This window comes from Carlito syrichta, unplaced genomic scaffold, assembly GCF_000164805.1.
Source record: "Carlito syrichta isolate Samal-C Ts95f unplaced genomic scaffold, Tarsius_syrichta-2.0.1 Scaffold312060, whole genome shotgun sequence".
Classification (NCBI taxonomy): Eukaryota; Metazoa; Chordata; class Mammalia; order Primates; family Tarsiidae; genus Carlito; species Carlito syrichta.
In genome coordinates, this window is record NW_007256156.1 from 265,780 (window position 1) to 284,172 (window position 18,393).

The 18,393-nt window shown below is 40.7% G+C and overlaps 1 protein-coding gene across 4 annotated transcripts in view; it reads left to right on the forward strand.

Annotated features, from left to right (window-relative positions):
- Nucleotides 1-18,393, forward strand: part of DCX (doublecortin) — a 119,491-nt gene that overhangs the window by 64,040 nt on the left and 37,058 nt on the right. For all 4 annotated transcript variants that reach the window (XM_008069460.2, XM_008069461.2, XM_021718264.1 and 1 more), the window contains one exon: nucleotides 16,576-16,678. In XM_008069460.2, coding sequence (XP_008067651.1) covers nucleotides 16,576-16,678 — 103 coding nt within the window. The remainder of the gene's footprint in view (nucleotides 1-16,575; nucleotides 16,679-18,393) is intronic.

Consider the following 18,393-nt stretch of genomic DNA (forward strand, 5'->3'; position numbering starts at 1 on the left):
TGCCTGCCCAGGCGGGTCTCAAACCTGCGGGCTCAGGCAATCCACTCACCTCAGCCTCCCAAAGGCGTGGGATTACAGGCTGAGCCACCGAGCCCAGCTGAAGAGTCCTTTTATCATAAATTTTTTATACAATAATAATAAAAATAAGATAAGTATTACTATGTCTGGAATGTGGGCAAATAAAAAGACAGTAGATTTCTCCATCTCTTTTCTCTTTTTGCCAAAATAGGTTTCACTTTACCCACTTTTCTTGGTCTCATGTAATCCAACTTCATTTTCCCTCAAGTCACATGTCTTTTGTGAAGTGTAATTATAATAATTTGTATTCAAATAGCACTAATGCTTTTTAAGTCATTTTCATATGCACTATCTTTTTTTGTTCTAAATTGGAAAAAAAACCAAAACACTATGAGACAGTGAAAGTAGTATTTGCTCCATTTTTCAGATGAGGAACCTGAGGCACGGACCAGTTAAGTGTATAACTGCACAATAATGTGTGACTGAACAGGGATTAGAAGCCAGTCCTTTCCACAAATACCATCTGAGACTCAGAATTCAGGAATGAAGGTTTGTTAGAAAAATAAGTTAGCTCCATGGCCTTCTGGTCATATTTTTATTTCTTTTTTTTTTTTTTTTTTTTTTTTGAGTTGGAGTCTCACTCTGTCACCCAGACTGGAGTGCAGTGGCCGCTCCCGGCCACCGCAGCCTCCACCTGCTGGGCTCTGACGATCCTTCCGCCTCAGCCTTCCAAGTAGCCAGAATTACAGGCATGCACTACCACACCCGGCTGATTTTTTGATTTATTGTAGAGATGAGGTCTTGCTGCCCAGGCGGGTCTCGAACCCGCAGGCTCAGGCAATCCACTCACCTCAGCCTCCCAAAGGCGAGGGATTACAGGCTGAGCCACCGAGCCCGGCTATATTTTTGTTATTTCAAATTCCTTCTTTATACTTCTTTCTAGGTATATGAAGCTGACACTTGAAAAATGGCCAAACTAGACATTATCTGAACTGTAGGGTTTCAATTTATGTGCAACTTTTTTCTTCTACAAATATGAAATTGATGCTTAACTGGCTCTAAAACACTATTGTGTAGGACATCTTTCTATCTCTGCTTAAGCCAGCTGACACAGATGTCTTCTGAAATGTGCTGCCCCAGAATGCACCTTCTCTTTCGCTCTCTTTGCAGCTTTTTTTTTGACAGTCACAGCAGAAGGACCTCTTGTATTAGATGATAGTTCATTGAGTCATTTCTTGCCTGGATCTGGCACCTTTCTCACAGAGATTCAAGAGGCAGCAGGTCTAGTGTAACTACCAGCCCAAACCCTATTTGGTGTCCCAGAATGGAATGAGTAAGGCAGTGTTGTGCTGAAACCATGGATGAAGTTGAACCTCAGAGCCTGGGAAGGATGCCAGAGCTAGAAGAGCTTGCAAAAACCAGAGGTCTAGGCAGGCTGTGAGTCATTAACCCGCAAGCAGTTAACAACTAGGAAATAAGCTTCTATTAGGGTTAGTGCAAGGCCAAGGGTCAAAAACTAAATAGCAATGGACAATAGTAACAGCAACAGCAAGCACCCTGCAAAATGAGATTAAATTCTGCTTTAGCCCAGAAGCCTACTGAGATGGAGCTTATTCTAGGAGTGGCCAACCTGGGATCCATCAGTGGGAGCAAGGGTGTCATCTTTAGACATGAGGAGTAGAGAGTGTTGTGACCAGGGTTAAAATAATATCTTGACAGTCACCAAATGCCCTAGAGCAAGGCTTCTCAGCACTGGCACCATTAACATTTTTGTCCAGACAGTTCTTTGTCTTTTTTTGGGGGGGGGAGGGATATTCTGTGCAATGTAGGACATTTAGTAGCATCCCTGACCTCTATTCCTTAGATGTCAGTAGTACCTCTCCTTCAAATTGTTACAACCAAAAATGTTTCCAAGTATTATCCAATGTCCCTAGGAGGAGGATGTTGGAAGGAGGCAAATGACCCCTAGCTGAGAACTGTGAACTGTGCAAGCTTATTGGTCTTGAGCCTTCTAGTATCCACTAACTTTTAAATTATCTTCCAAGCAGAGAGTCTAAGGCAGCAGGTATAGGCACCTGCAATCTCATCCCTCCCAAAAGGTTTTTACAACTAGGGCCTGACTCATCACTACTGTTAGGCACTATTACAGTTCCTAAGAACGTCGGACACTCAGGATTTTCTCCAAATCCCACTTAATTGTAAACTCAATAGTGAATCTGCTCTTAGTTTTCATTTTTGAAAACTCAATAGATGACTTAAATGCCAACTGGAACAAATATGAAAGTACTTTTTGCAGATGAATTCTAAAATATTTTGTTTCTGTTTTCTTACTGTTAACCTTGAGTTTGACCTTTCTTCATTTCCATTTTTACCCTACTTTCATTCAACCATATCCGTTACACTGGAAGTCTACAGCTGATGCCTACAATGGCAGATCTACCTTCTAGGCCTTTCCCTCCAGATCTTCTTTCTACTCTACCCTGTTGCATCCTTCTCTGTGTTCTGAAAAGTGGACTCATATCAATAGATCCCATTGTCTTCTGGATTCCAGTTGTATTTGGCCAAATGAGAAGCATTGGCAGGGAGGAGAAGAGTGAGATTAGACTCTTTATTCCCTGGCACCCTGCTTGAGAGGTTACTGAGCATCCCTTGACTTAAGGTCACAGCTCTTATCAAGGGTCCTCTCTATATAATTGTTATTCTCTCTCTTTCTCTCTGAGTTCTGGTAACCACTACCTCCCCTCTCTCCTTCAGTCCTGAGGGTAGTAATGAGCCCCACTATCACTATTCCCAAAATACAACAATGTCCTCTGTGGCTTGTCTATATCCTACCCATACTTTTGTAATCAATTCCCTTTAGTAAACTTTACTCAAGCCGGGCTCGGTGGCTCAGCCTGTAATCCCATGCCTTTGGGAGGCTGAGGTGAGTGAATTGCCTGAGCCCGCGGGTTCGAGACCCGCCTGGGCAGCGAGACCTCATCTCTACAATAAATCAAAAAATCAGCTGGGCGTGGTAGCGCATGCCTGTAATTCCGGCTACTTGGAAGGCTGAGGAGGAAGGATCGCCGGAGCCCAGCAGGTCGAGGCTGCAGTGGCCAGGAGTGGCCACCGCAGACTGCACTCCAGTCTGGGCGACAGAGTGAGACTCCAACTCAAAAAAAAAAAAAAACTTTATTCAACTGATCCACTCCCAGAGTGTCGTATGCTTCCTACCAGGATCCTGATTGATATACCCATAAAAACCATATCTTTTATTTTCCTCTAGCCTTTTAATAGAGGTAGAAAAATATACACTTACAAAGGAGGATATAATATAAGAGAATGCAGTAGGTTTATGGCTGTTAATATTCTGCCCGGCCATGTTGAGAATTAGCTCTTAAGTCACCATCTTAGAACAACTACAATCAAACGGTATGTACCTTACCTATTGGGTAGTCATGCTTTTTGTCATGTCTTCAAGCAACTATTGAGGAACATTTAGCAGTCATGACTCTTGCACTTAGTCTCTCCTGCAAAGTTAGCATCTTTGCTAAATTCCAGCAACCTGGGAGGCAACTGTCTGATACACACTCCAGTCTCTGATTTGCCGTAAATCAGTTTGCACTCCTTTGCTTCCCTTGGACTCAGTTTGCAGAGAATGAGCTTACATCCTCTTGCTTCCCTTGGAATAGAGTCTCAGGAAGCTTGGGTAGGGGGGTACAGTTAAGCCTCTGGGATTCCACAACAGCTGCCAGCATTCTGGCCCGGGTGTCTCTACTCATTACCGTGTCCAACTTGGAATGTTTCATAGACTGTCAGAGCTAGAAGAGACCTTAGAAATCAACTAGTCCAGAGGCTCTCAACTTGGGATCTGTCGATGCACATCAGGGAAATCCTTAAACACCCAAATTATATGAAAAATTAGCTATCTATGGGCACATATGCATTTTTCTAAGGAGATGATCCATGGCTTTCATTAAATTTTCAAAAGGGCTTGTGACACAAAAAAGACATAGACCTCAAAAGACTCTAGACTAGCACCTTCACCTTATAGCAAAAGAAACTGAGACCCAGAGAGAAAGCAGTGAGTCAGTGGCAAGTTGTAACCTAGAATATAGAAAGACATTAACTTTGTTTTTTTTAAACAAAACTTTTCTTTCCTACAGAATTCCAAAGCCATCTCACCATCATGCTTTTTGTGTAGCAGATACCAGGTAACATTTAAATGCAACAGATAACTACAATGGGCCTTACAAGCATACTCTCTTGTTTTAATTGACCTTACTAAACAGAACCTGGATTTGTGTGGGGCCCAGAGCCAACCTTAGAGCTTAATGGTGCCAAGGGATCAAGCAGGGTTTTTCCACCCCAGTTCTCTCTGATGAATGGAGTTCTGTCTCGTCCCTGTTTCTCTGAGCCAACTTGTCCCCAGGGCCCTGTGGAAGGGCAGGTGTCAGTCCTGGGCATGTACTCAGCAGCCCAACTCCAGCGCCTTTGCAGCTGTTCTCATCCCTGAGAGGGCCCCAGTGGGAGCTGACACAGACTCTTGGAAAAATGGCAAAGAAAAACGAAGGAAAAAACACCCCTGAGCATTGAGGGATTGCCAGGCTTCCAAGGGGGCTGGTATTGCCTAGTTCAGGTTATTAAATCACAGCTAGCTCCTGGTAAAAATAGGGTAGAAAGTCTTATTCCTTTCCATCTCCCCTCTGTGCCCCTCTTTCCCATAACATTGGTTTTTTCATGCTTTCCAGAGTCCCCTACTGTGTTTCCTTACCCAGTTCTCCCTGTCTAGGAAATAATTGTCTTTGCTGTATCACTAACCAACAATGTGACCTTGTACAAATCACCCACCCTTCATGGGCTTTGATGTTTCATTTATTTAAAATGGGGCTAATCAACCATATGAGGTAATGGAAATGAGAGCATCTGACAAATGTTAAATAGCAAAACCTATGTAGGGTCATTATGACCCTTTCCCATTCAAAGATAAGTGATTTTATAGATTGAAAATAATAAGTTTGAGGGTCAATATCTCAACTGAGATCCGACTCTCCAGGCTTAGTACTTAGACTAAATGGGTCTGGAGGAAATTCTAGAATGGAATGAGGAAAGTCACCATTGGCTGTGAAGTTAAGAAGAACCGTGGAAGGATGAGTTGACAGAACGCGATCTATTCCTAGAGTTTCTCATGATAATTTACAGCCCAGAGACTTATGAAAATAACTTCTGAGGACAAGTCACTCTTCACCAGGCAAGAATAAAAAGAAACTCAATCAGTTATAGTGGCTGGAGAATCAGAGGGAGTGAGCCTCAATATGTCTTGCCACAGAAATAGGTAAAGTGGCTGTGGAGGTGCTGGAAATTCCTAAAAATGGTACAAATAGTGGAACAGAATATCAATTTCTCCCTCCACAGTCAGCCAGTCAGCACTGTTTCTTAAGGCCCTGGGATGAGTCACATGCTATGGCTAAGCCTCATGAGGCAAGACAAAAAAAAATCAGAAACATGTTCAGTGTCCTCAAGAAATGGATACTTTGAAGGGTGAAAAAGAGAGACAGGACAAAACCCACAGAACATTGAGGCACTTAAAGAAATAGTCTTTAGTTGAGGAGAGGATTGACACTGAATTATTTTTCGAAAATGCATTATTATTTTCGATAAATAACTAGAAAACAAATAGATCCAGAATTTAGTCAACTAGCTAATTTCATCTCTTATAACTTTCTCTTTCATATGATGCAGAGGGCAGTGATCATTAGTGGTCTATAAATATATAAATAACCTTGCTATACTGTAATGTCCTTAATTATGAAACTGAGATTTGATTATAGGGTTTAGACTCTTCTTAATTTTACTACTACTGATGATAATAATATTTTTTAAAATCTGTGACTTCTTACACATTGACTTAGTAGGGATAAAATGATGAACAAAAGAGTTGAGGTCTCCACTTTCATGGAGCCCAGATTTACATGGTAGTAGTGGTAGTCCTAGTTTAGACTAGCAGTAGGGAAGACCTCTCTGAACAGATGAAATTTGACTTCTGCTTCTGCAGTATGGCGGACTAAGTATTCTAAAAAGCTTTTCTGATACAAGTAAGCCTGGATTAATTTTAATAAACACTTTTTACATTTCGCTTTTTTGAAAAGTTTGACTGATACATCTTTCATATACCATATAATTTACCCATTTAAAATGTATAATTTAGGCGAGGCTCGATGGTTCAACCCCAGCACTTTGGGAGACCAAGGCGAATTGATTGCCCGCGGGTTTGAGACCAGCCCCAGCAACTTTGCGAGACCTCATCTCTACAATAAATAAAAAATTAGCCAGGCATAGTAGCGTGTGCCTGTAATTCCGGCTTCTTGGAAGGCTGGGGCAGAAGGATTGCCGGAGCCTAACAAGTCGACACTGGGGTGGTCGTGAGTGTGACACTGCCCTCCAGCCTGTGCGATGGAGTGAGACTCCAACTTAAAAATAAATAGATAAATAGATAGATAGATAATTTAGTGGTTTTGACATATTATATTATTAATGGTTTTAATTTGGTAAAACATGTATAACATAAAATTTGCCATTTTAACCATTTCATGTTAAAATTCAGTGACATTAATTATATTCACAGTATTGTCCCACCAATGTTTAGTTCCAAAACTTTTTTAACTTTCAACACCCCAAGCAAAAATTATGTAACCATTAAGCAATAACTTCCTACTCTTTCCTCCCCCAACCACTGGTAACTTCTAATCTACTTTATGTCTCTATGAAATTGCCTATTCTGTATATTTCATATAAGTAGCATGACATAATCTTTGTCCTTTTGTGTCTGGCTATTTTACTTAATATAATGTTTTCAAGGTCTATGTTGTAGCATGTATCTGAACTGCATTCCATTTGTGTCTGAATAATATTTCATTGTATGGATATGCCACATTTTGTTTATCCGTTTATCTGTTGATGAACACTTAGGTTGTTTCTACCTTTGGGCTATTGTGAATTACACCACAGTGAACATTGACATGCAAGTATCTATCTGAGTTTCTGCTTTCAATTCTTTTTTATATTTACCTAGCAGTAGAATAGTTGGATCATATGGTAATTCTATGTCTAGTTTTTTTAATAAACCTGTAACAGACATTTTTAAATGCTTTGATAATCTTTCAAAAATTTTTAAAGGCAGAAGAGGGAAGAGCAACCAGAAGTTGAAACCAGAGCAGCAGGCAGTATGTGAAAGCTTGGGCTTCCCTGAAGGCAAAACCCCATAACTAGAACATAGTGCTTTGGATATTAACAGAAATGTAGGGCATGGAGAACTTTGAAAAGAACCTTAAAATGCAACTCTCACATTGAGTTATGACTTTTAAAAGGAAATACACCCTAATAAAATGGTAGGATGGTTGGCTAGAAAAGGAGTGCCTGACAGGACAAAAAAAAAAAAAAGTCTCTGTAGACTTGTATGTCTCTGTCATGACTCTGGGTGAAAAACAAGATTAAAAAGACCATAGCTGCCGTTGTTGCTGCTGCGTCTGCAGGTGTCCTTCTAAAAGTTTGCAACCTAAAGCTTGTTCTTCAACAGATCTGAAGTTCAAATTTATACTACTCATGTGCCAAGGGAAACCATAGCTGAGAAACTTAAAAATGGTCCAAAATTGTTAGTGACCTCTTGCACGTGACAGAAGCAAATTCACTTTTTTTTTGGAGACTAACATCTTCAACCTAGGACCCTCAGAATTCTCAAATAATAATAATCCCAAAGATCTATTTCTGTCAAATATGAGTTCACAACAAAAAGTTATCAAGCACATAAGGAAACAAGCCACTATAAGGGAGAATTAGCAGAAACAACAGATTTAGAGTTTTAAGGACTTCAGATATTAGATACAAGAATTATCAGATACAGCCGGGCTCGGTGGCTCAGCCTGTAGTCCCGCGCTTTTGGGAGGCTGAGGTGAGTGGATTGCCTGAGCCCGCGGGTTTGAGACCCGCCTGGGCAGCAAGACCTCATCTCTACAATAAATAAAAAAAAAATCAGCTGGGCGTGGTAGCGCATGCCTGTAATTCCGGCTACTTGGAAGGCTGAGGCGGAAGGATCGCCGGAGCCCAGCAGGTGAGGCTGCAGTGGCCAGGAGCGGCCACTGCACTCCAGTCTGGGTGACAGAGTGAGACTCCAACTCAAAAAAAAAAAAAAAAAAAAGAATTATCAGATACAAGACATAATATAACTATTAATTGTTTAAAGAAACAAAGCATGGAATCAAGATGGAATAAGAAAAAGAGACTATCAGCTAAGACCTGGCAAATTTGGGGAAAGTTTAATAGAATTTCTAAAAATCAAAAATAAAATCATTCAACCCTGAAGTTCAATGAGTGTGTTAAACAACAAATTAAATGCATCTGAAAAGAGAAACAGTGAACTGACAGATTTGAAGATACTTTCCAGAATACAGCACCAAGAGATAAGATGGAGAATATAAAAATAAGGTTAAGAGACACGGGAGATAGAATGGGAAGATTGAACATGTGCCTAATTTTAAAATCACTTCAGAAGAAAGTCCTGAGATGGCCTCACAAAAAAATGATGAGAAAAATAAACTGGTAAATGTGTAGCTAAATGTAGGCAATATTAACTATATAAAATAATTTAAATAATAATGTCTAATTTGTGGAATTTTTAAAAATAATGGCATGTAAGTTAAGGATTGTTCAGACTTAAATATTTGATACTTTAGATTTGATTATGAAAAAAAGTTAGTTCTGTGACTATCTGGTACAAGAACCTTCTAGATAGAGGGAACTCCAAGAGTGAATGCCCTGAAGCAGGAAAGGCCTTGATGTGTTTGAGGAACAGGAAAAAGACCAGTGTTGCCAGAGCAAGTTGCATATGTAAATAAGGATAATGTAGAGCCAAGATTAAAAGTTTGGATTTTATTCTATCTACCATGGGCAGGCTTTTGAGGATTTTAAACAGAAGAATTATATGCCTAATTAAAATTGATAAATACTACTTTGCTGTATAAAAAACAGAATGGGTGTGGGTGCGGTGAGGGAGGACATGCTGCCTAGAGTGAATATACGGAGACAGGGTATGAAGCTATTGTAGTGTATCTCAGGTTAGGACCATGGAGAGGGAGAAAATTGACTCCTAGTCAGAAATGACTCTCGTTTCTGGTTTGGGCAACTGAGGGAACTGTGATACCATTATTTGAGATTAGGAAAACTAGAGGGAAGTAGAATTTGGAAGGGAAGAAATAAGAGTTTAGTCTTGGGCATATAAAAAATGGGATGCCTATCAGATTAAACAAGTGAAGATATTTAACAGACAGTTGGATATATGTGTCTAGAGTTCAGGAGCAAGAAGGACCTGGAGACATCAACGTGTGAGTCATCAGTATACAAGTATGAATGGTGCGTGTCTTAGTCTATTTTCTATTGCATAACAGACTTTTTGAATCTAGATGATATATAAATATGTGTGTGTGTGTGTGTGTGTGTGTGTGTGTGTGTAAACAAAATGTATTTCTTACCATTCTGGAAGCTGGAAAGTCCAAAGTTGAGAGACCAAATCTGGTGAAAGCCTTCTTCCTGGTGAGGATTCTGCAGAGTCCCAAGGCAGCACAGGGCATCACATAGAAAGGGGACTGAGTGTGCTAGCTCAGGTCTCTATTTCTCTTATAAAGCCAACAGTTCCAATCCCATGATAACCCATTAATCTGTTAATTTATTAGTTCACTAATCCATGAATGGATTTATCCATTTCAAAGGCAGAGCCTTAATGACCCAATCACCTCTTAAAGACCCATCTCTTAATACTACCACATGGGGGATTAAGTTCCAACATGAGTTTTGGAAGAGACAACACTCAAATCATAGCAATGTGTAAAGCCTTGGGACTGGATGTGATAACTTAGTAAATATACTTGCATAAATAAAAAAAGAGGTATGAGACCTGAGCACTGGGGCTTTCAAATATTGAGAAGTCTGGAAGAGGATGAGAATCCAACAAAAAAGATTAAGGTAGGAGGAAATCTGGAAGACTGTGGTCTCCCAGAAGCTAAAAAGGGAAAGTACTTATAAAAAAAAAGGATTTGCTCAGTTTATGTCCAACATTACTAAGGGGTTGAGTAAGATGAGGCCAGAGAAATGACCACTGGATTTCACAATATGGAAACCATTGTTGACCTTGACGAGATTAGTGTTGGTGGAGCAGTGAAGATGGAAATCTGACTGAATCGAGTTGAGAGCAAAATTGAAGGTGTGGACAAGAATATAAAGAGAATATAAATGTGAAAGTGTTTTGAAAACAGTAAAAATATTGTACAAGCACAAGTGGCATTGTTATTATTTCAGCAGAGATTTTAGGGGACGTTCAGGGCATTGAATAAAGAGATCTATGCCAAAAGAGGCACTGTAGAACTGAAGAGCTGCTTGTCCAGGCAAAAATGTTGTCATGAAAAACCCACAAGTAGGCCAGGCTCGGTGGCTCAGCCTGTAATCTCAGCACTTTGGAAGGCTGAATTGTGTGGATTGCCTGAGCCTGCGGGTTCGAGACCAGCCCGGGCAACTTGGTGAGACCTCGTCTTTACAATAAATAAAATTAGCTGGGTGTGGTAGCACGCGCCTGTAGTTCCAGCTACTTGGAAGGCTGAGGCGAAAGGATCACCGGAGCCCAGCAGGTCGAGGCTGCAGTGGCCATGAGTGTACCAATGCCTTGGCGACGGAGTGAGACTCCAACTCAAAAAAAAAAAAAAAATGAAAGATAGAAAAACCCACAAGTAAGGCTTCAAGATTACCCCTGGAAAACAAGTTTGATAAGAAAACCAGGACTGTTTCAGAAACATTGCCGCAGCTCAACAAGCTAGCTGTGTGCCAACATCTGACTAGAGCCAGTCCAGGGCTCACAGGCAGAAAATGTTCCAGAATGAGAGTAGCAGTAACTTTTCGAAAAAGCCTTGTCTGTAATGTTTACTGAATCTTTCATTAACTCATTTTGCAAAGCTTGCCAGCCACTCTCCATGTCAGGGCACACTGCTGGCAAGACTGAAAAATCTTTCAGTGTGGTTTGTCTTCCTTGCCACAGGGAGTTCCCTCTTCTTCACCACTGGGGCCACTCCTTCTCATAGACACTCTCTGGCCTCATCTTCACCCTGAATTCTGCCAGTAGGCAACTGCATGTTTTGTCTGTGCGGTAGGTTGGCAAATGGTTCTGGTCAATTGTGCTGTGCACAACTTTGGAAAGTCAGAATCTGTTACTAAGGTCGACAAGATGCAGCTCTTTTTCCCCTCAGATCTATTAAGAAAAAGGCACATTGTTGTTGCCTCTCTGCCTTTGTTCATGCAGTTACCTCTGCCTAGAATATCTCCTGTCTCCATCAACCCATATCCCACTCATCCTTCAAGTGTCAGTTTTTGTGGCATCTTTTTTGTGAAGCCTTCCCCAGTTCATTATTAGAATTGTTCTGTCTTCTGTGTGTCCCTTGCTCTTTGTACCTCTATAACAGTGATAACAACATCTGCCTTGCATACCAATTATTTGTGTAGCTCTAACTTGCTTATTATGCTGTCAACTCTTTGAAGACAGGGACCCTGTATTGTACATTTCTATATCTCTCACAGAATTCCTTTGCCCTAGTGCATGCTTAATGTATCAATATTAGTAGAATTGAACTTTTGATGCAAATATTTTGCAAGTTAAAAGTGAGTCTCATAGATATACAAGCAAGACCATACTTCCTGAGATAACATTTCTTTTTGAATAATTAGGTAAATGAAATGTATTCTACTAGTAGCAGGCACGTACAAGAACTAACTACCAGCATTTGTAATATGTGGATGAAGAATCTAATCAATCTTAAATCAAGTCACACAGTGAATTTTCCATGTGCAGCTAATAGACTCAAAGTGCTCCCACACAGTAATCTGTTGTCTCCATTTCTCCATTTGTACTTTAACATTTAAGCCACTGGACCATCCATATAATCTATTGTTCACGCTAATGTGCAACTGAGCTGGCCTCCCTTCCCTCAACACCTGCTAGTTTTTTTCCCCCTAAAGAAAGAGCACTGAGTTAATGGTTCAATGTTAATGTGAGTTGATTTTATTGATTTTGTGCTGGCAGTTGATTAATTATAAAGATAGGTGTCATCCCTTCATGTTCTCTTCCCTGACTTAAATATCCAAGTATGACTCATACTGAAGCTGATGTCAGCAAGACCTCTGATCCCTGAGGATGCTGTAAGTGGTATCATAATGATTATTATATTTACTACTTCTGTTGCCCCATCATAATGGAAATTATATCTCAAAGAAACTAATTTGAAAAATCATACATTTGCAATGTAAGCTAAGGTGGACTTTGTATAATATTGCCTCCATAGAATTTTAGAAAGCAAATGTTAAATGAGTGTGAGTTTCATTTGAAAATTATTCATTATACTCTATTCTTCTCCTTTGCTCTCTTCTTCTTCTGTCTTTTTTCCCCCTTCACCTCCATCTTCTCCTTGTCCATTTTCTCCACCATATACTCAGTTGTCAGTTACAGTAATACATAGGCGTTTTGTTATCCGTAGATAAAAGTATGATTCGTAAACATGCTTCCTTTTTCAATCCAGTGAGATGTTCTAGTGCATATCAGACATTGATTAGGACCAATAGTGACTCTCCTTTATAGGCTATAGACAAGACTTTGAAGTCAAGGCTTTAGGAAGATATGTTTTACTGGGCAATTGAACTGTTTTGTCCTGAACTGAAGCAAGACACCTGATTGTTCATCTCAACTCTGTCATTAGCCAGCTGTGTATCCTTCAACCACTCTGACTCTCTGTGCCTTCGGTCTCTCATATTTAAGAGAGAGAACATTCAAATTTTTCAACCCTATAAGAAAGATGAGGGGCTGCTGTCTCGCTATCCAAAACATTTGGGAAAGCTGGGTATCCATATGCACAATGTGAATTTGTTCACATTTGGGAGCCAGTAAAATGTGGAATGGGATCACACAAGAAACCTGATGCTGAACAGCTGGATTGCAACATGAATGTGTTTGAAGGCAGACACACCACTGTGAGTTTGTCAGAAGCATAGGGGACTTTGCCTTTCTTAGAAGCTTCTCCAAAGGTGGGGTTATCCAGAGGCTTTTCCAAGCCTGGGTGGGGATAGAGATGCTTGGGGCTGGAGGAGGAGGAGGGTAGGTCATTATAGCAGCAACCTCAGTGCAATCTGTGAGACTTTATTGTCCTATAATAGGGTATCATAGTGTGTGTCTGAGATGGCTGCTTTTGAGCTTTTAGATTTTCTTCTTGGGAAGCAATTTCCACAACTAACTACAAAATGAGTTCTCTGGTGACTTTTGGGGGAAGGTTGATGTTTGAAGTGTTACTAAATTCTTTTTATAGTTATTAGTTGGTTTGGATTTTCTATTTCTTTTTTTAAAACTAATTTGAATCTTTAGATTTCCTTTTTAAAATCATTCATTTTATCTAGGTTTTCAACTAGCACAGTTGTGTGATGAATAACTTCTAAATTCAGTCATGTCTACTTTCTTATTTCTAAATTTGTGTATTTTTGTTACCCTTCAAAGCCTCTGAATGCTAATCTCTGTTGTCTGCCACAATTGATTTCATCTTTCTTATTTCTATTTTTCTGTCTTTGCATACCCATACAAAGCCTCTGTATTTTCTCCTTCTTACCTTCTTTGCATGCAGTTGAGGCAGACAGCTGTAATTAAATTTCTACCATGTGATAAACTTCTACCAGGAACCATGGGAATGTATAGAGGGAGGTATAGACTTGGTCTTTATATTCAGAAACTTGTGATCCAATGGGGAGAACTAGGTGAGTACCCATGAAAATACAGGCAGGTATGCATACAAAATGCTAAATCCCAGAGACCACTAGCAGAGGACACCCAATGATGAGGCGTCCCTTGATGATAACCAAAAATAATGGCAGCTAGTCAAGGTCAATGGCAGCCTCAGACAAGAAGACATGGCAGAGTTCTTCTGAGTGAAGGAGATGGAAGGGGATAAACAATTCAGACACTTCGTGTATCAAACCTAGGGGCTCCAGATTTTATTGTGCCAAGGTATAAGATATTGATGGGAGGTCTGTGGCAGAGCCCAAAGTCATGTGGCCTTTGTCATTGGATCCACTATCAGGATAATATTCAGGATGCCTATTGAACTAACAGTGCCAGGGTCACTTGAACATAGTCATCGGTAGCTCCCATAGTACCTACAGATACTCCTATCCTAACACTCTTGACACTAGATTGAAATGCTTTGCTTCAATGTATCTCACCACATTAGACTGTGAGCTCCATGAAGCCATGGCCTGAGTCTTTTTTTATTATTATTATTATTATTATTATTATTATTTAGACGTGTCAGGTACATGTGAGGATTTACTACATAAGTAAGTTGCATGCAGGTGAAGTTTGGGCTTCTAGGTGGTTCTCAGTCCCCCAGTAGTGGTACCCAGTGTGCTGCCCTTCCTCTTCCCTCCCTCCTTCCCTCCCTCCCCTAGCAGTGTCCAGTGTCTGCCATTCTTACCCTGGTGCTCATATGACCAGTGATCAGGGCCCACTTATGAGTGAGAACATGTGATATTCCGTTCTTTGTTTCTGTGATGGTTCATTTAGTATGATAGTCTCCAGCTGCATCAATTGCCGTGAAGGCCACAATTTTGTTCTTCTTTATGGCTGCATAATATTCCACCATGTATATGTACCACATTGTCTTTATCCAGTCCACTTTTGATGTGCATCTGGGTTGGTTCCGTGTTTTTGCTATTGTGAATAGTGCTGCAATGAACACATGTGGTTTTTTGTTTTGTTTCGTTTTGTTTTTTTTGTAGAGTGATTTATGTTCCTCTAAGTATATTCCCAGAAAAGGGATTTGCTGGGTCATCTGGAAGCTCAATTTTTAGTTCTTTGAGAAATCCATGGCCTGAGTCTTATTCGTCTTTGTCTCTCTAGTGCCTGAACTATATTTAAAGTGCTTTGTATTGCTGAGTGGTTAAAAGGACAGGCTTTGAAGTAAGATCTGCATTTATTTGGCTTCATCGTTTTCCACCTGCATAATTTACTTATTGTTTCTGGGTCTCAGCTTTCTCATCTTTAAAATAGTAATGACAATAATACTAACCTTTAGGGATTGGTATGAGGTTAATGAGATGACAGATTTGGAAGTACTTAGCAGAATGCCTGTCATAGAGTAAGCATTTAATCAATGCTAGCTTTGATTGTCATTACATGATTATGGAATGAATGGGTGAGGAACAAGTGGGTAAAAGAAAGGTGCTAGCCTATTTGATGAGATCACGACTCAGGATTGGGAAGAGGCTTAATGAGAGCAATCCTGGCAGTTGTCTAAGTCTCTCTTCCTTCTTGTGTCATCTCTTGGATAATTGGGAGGCTGAGCCAATGGGGATAATCTTTAAACATCTCTCCCTTTGTGTGAGGCTTATAGTCATCTTAGCAGGGGAACAGAGATTGAATTGACTTTGGGTGGGGGATGATGCTATTAATATGAGCATTTTTCTAATGTAACATATTGCTCTCTGCATCCAGCAAGCTGTTGTTAGTTTGCAAGCACCATGTCTTTGGAAAGCTATTGCTGGCAGCTTGAACGAGAAGCTTAGAACAATTAGAGGCTTTGAACACTTTCAGACTTAGGAGTAGGATAAGCATGTTTTGACTCCATGGTTTCTCCTGGGGTTTCCCTGATGTGCTGGACTAATTATCAGATGTAATTAGGAAAGCTGAGAATTGGGGAGACTGCAGGAAGCAGCATACTTTCCCAAGGACCCTCATTTCTGTGTGTAGAAGTGGGGCTTGGGGAGACTGTCTCTCTGTTGTGGAGAAGCAGCACTGCTTGGGGTGCTAGAGGGCAGGAAGGGTCCTGGGAACATGACTCTACCAGCAGAGACTCAAGTCTATTGGGACTTATTGCTCTTTATGAAGTTTTAAATGATCAGCATAATTTTCCTGTCCTGGTTTCTCAGGGAAGAATTGTATTCTGGGCCACTACCAGGTTCTTGACTCATTTTTAGCAAAAGTCCAATTTGTGTGTGTTCAAAGCAGTTATGAAATGATATCTGTTTTTAAGAACTCATGCAGATGAAGAGATAAATTTCCACTTCTGGATAAGCTACAGGGTCTATTCACCACAGGCTGCAGAAGATTTTTCCCATCTGCCTTGGCCTAGACCCCTGTCCCCAGAGTTGAGCCAGGAACACTCTGTCTTTGAGGCTTTGAAAAAAGGTGACATTTGTAGAGCCATCTGTTGGCTGACTTTTCTTCACAAGGAACTATTCCATTTGGACTTGGTCTCGATCTTACTCTTGATGCAATGGAAGCAAGACTACCACACATGAAACATGGAAAGGCAATGGCATGCACTGTATTAACACTCACTAGGGGTCATGGTACAGACTATGAGTATGGTAGGTGTTGTGAGAAAAAGGACATCTATGGGGGCTGGAGCTGATGGTCTAGATGTGACACTTTTCAACCATCAACATGTTGTGAAGTTCATTATCACATGACCATCAAATACCAATCCAGTGTTTCTGCTTTCTCCATAGGTAACCTGTCTCCACGATTTCTTTGGTGATGATGATGTGTTTATTGCTTGTGGTCCTGAAAAATTTCGCTATGCTCAGGATGACTTTTCTCTGGATGAAAATGGTAAGCAAAAGCCACTGTGTTATATTGTTTCCTTGTGCTGGCCTCTTCTATCCCTTAGGGTCTCCATGGTTTTGTTTGGCCTGGAGAACATCCATGCATGGTCCCTCAAGGGCAGATATTGTTAATCTTTCTCCTGCATATTTGGATACATGGGTCACTAAGTGAAAGGTGACTGGATGTCTCAGAGTTCCAGCCTTCAAACTAAAAACAAAACAAACACACACACACACACACAAAACACAATAAAAAAGCCACATCATGTGTCCCAATTTTGACCATATTTTTTGAACCACATATTGTGTCACAGGAGCCGACAGGCACAACCAGACTACAGAAAGGAACATTTGGAATCAAAACTTGGATACTAGCCGGGCTCGGTGGCTCAGCCTGTAATCCCGCGCCTTTGGGAGGCTGAGGTGAGTGGATTGCCTGAGCCCGCGGGTTCGAGACCTGCCTGGGCAACTTGGCGAGACCTCATCTCTACAATAAATCAAAAAATTAGCTGGGCGTGGTAGCGCATGCCTGTAGTTCCAGCTCCTTGGAAGGCTGAGGCGGAAGGATCACCGGAGCCCAGCAGGTCAAGGCTGCGGTGGCTGGGATCAGTCATTGCCCTCCAGTCTGGGTGACAGAGTGAGACTCCAACTCAAAAAAAAAAAAAAAAAAAAACTTGGATACTGTACATAAAATTTTTCTTTCTAGTCAGCCTCTTTCAGCTATTTAGTTCATGATAATAGTTCCATTTTGGGCAGATTTTTCCACTATATTTTGAATGTCAAACCCTTTCCCCGACATCGGACTTGCTGCCCCATTCTCCTGTCATGTCATTTAAGATTCCAGAGAGTTGTTAATATCAGGAAGGAGCCAAACATCTGCCAATCTTCCTTTGCTTGAGTCCCGGCTCCAGCTATAAGTTAAAAGTGAAGTTGCTCACACAGCAACAAGATTAAAATGTGATTCTGATGGAAAGATATTCAAAGCATATTTCCCAGTTAAGAGAAGTAAAGTGTTGGAGAAAAAAAGAGAGTTTTACTAATACAGACGTTACAAGTGACTGAAGTGACAAAGACCCTGAAAGTGGTGGTATTTTTGCTGTGTTCCCTTTAGGAAGAGGCAAGTAACCATAGAAATAGCTAAACAAGCTGGGCTTGGTGGCTCAGCCTGTAATCCCGCGCCTTTGGGAGGCTGAGGTGAGTGGATTGCCTGAGCCTGCGGGTTCGAGACCCACCTGGGCAGCGAGACCTCATCTCTACAATAAAAAAAAAAAAAAAAAATCAGCCGAGCGTGGTAGCGCATGCCTGTAATTCCGGCTACTTGGAAGGCTGAGGCGGAAGGATCGCTGGAGCCCAGCAGGTCAAAGCTGCGGTAGCCGGGAGCGGCCACTGCACTCCAGTCTGGGCGACAGAGTGAGACTCCAACTCAAAAAAAAAAAAAAAAAAAAGAAATAGCTAAACAAACGCAAGGTTATGTCCAATTTCCTATACCTTCTACATCTCCAGCTATGCAAAGTAAACACAAAAGCTCTTCAACCAAATAAGACGTGAACCAAAAAAATATGGGCTTTACATTTAACTCAGTTTCCTAAAAAACTAAATTTACCAGAATAACTCTCCTAATTTTTCTGTTTAATATATGTTCAATGTACCATTAAATAGGGACAACAAGGAAGTGTTTAAAGGAAAGACCATCCTCTATCCCACTGTTTGATTTCACTCTGT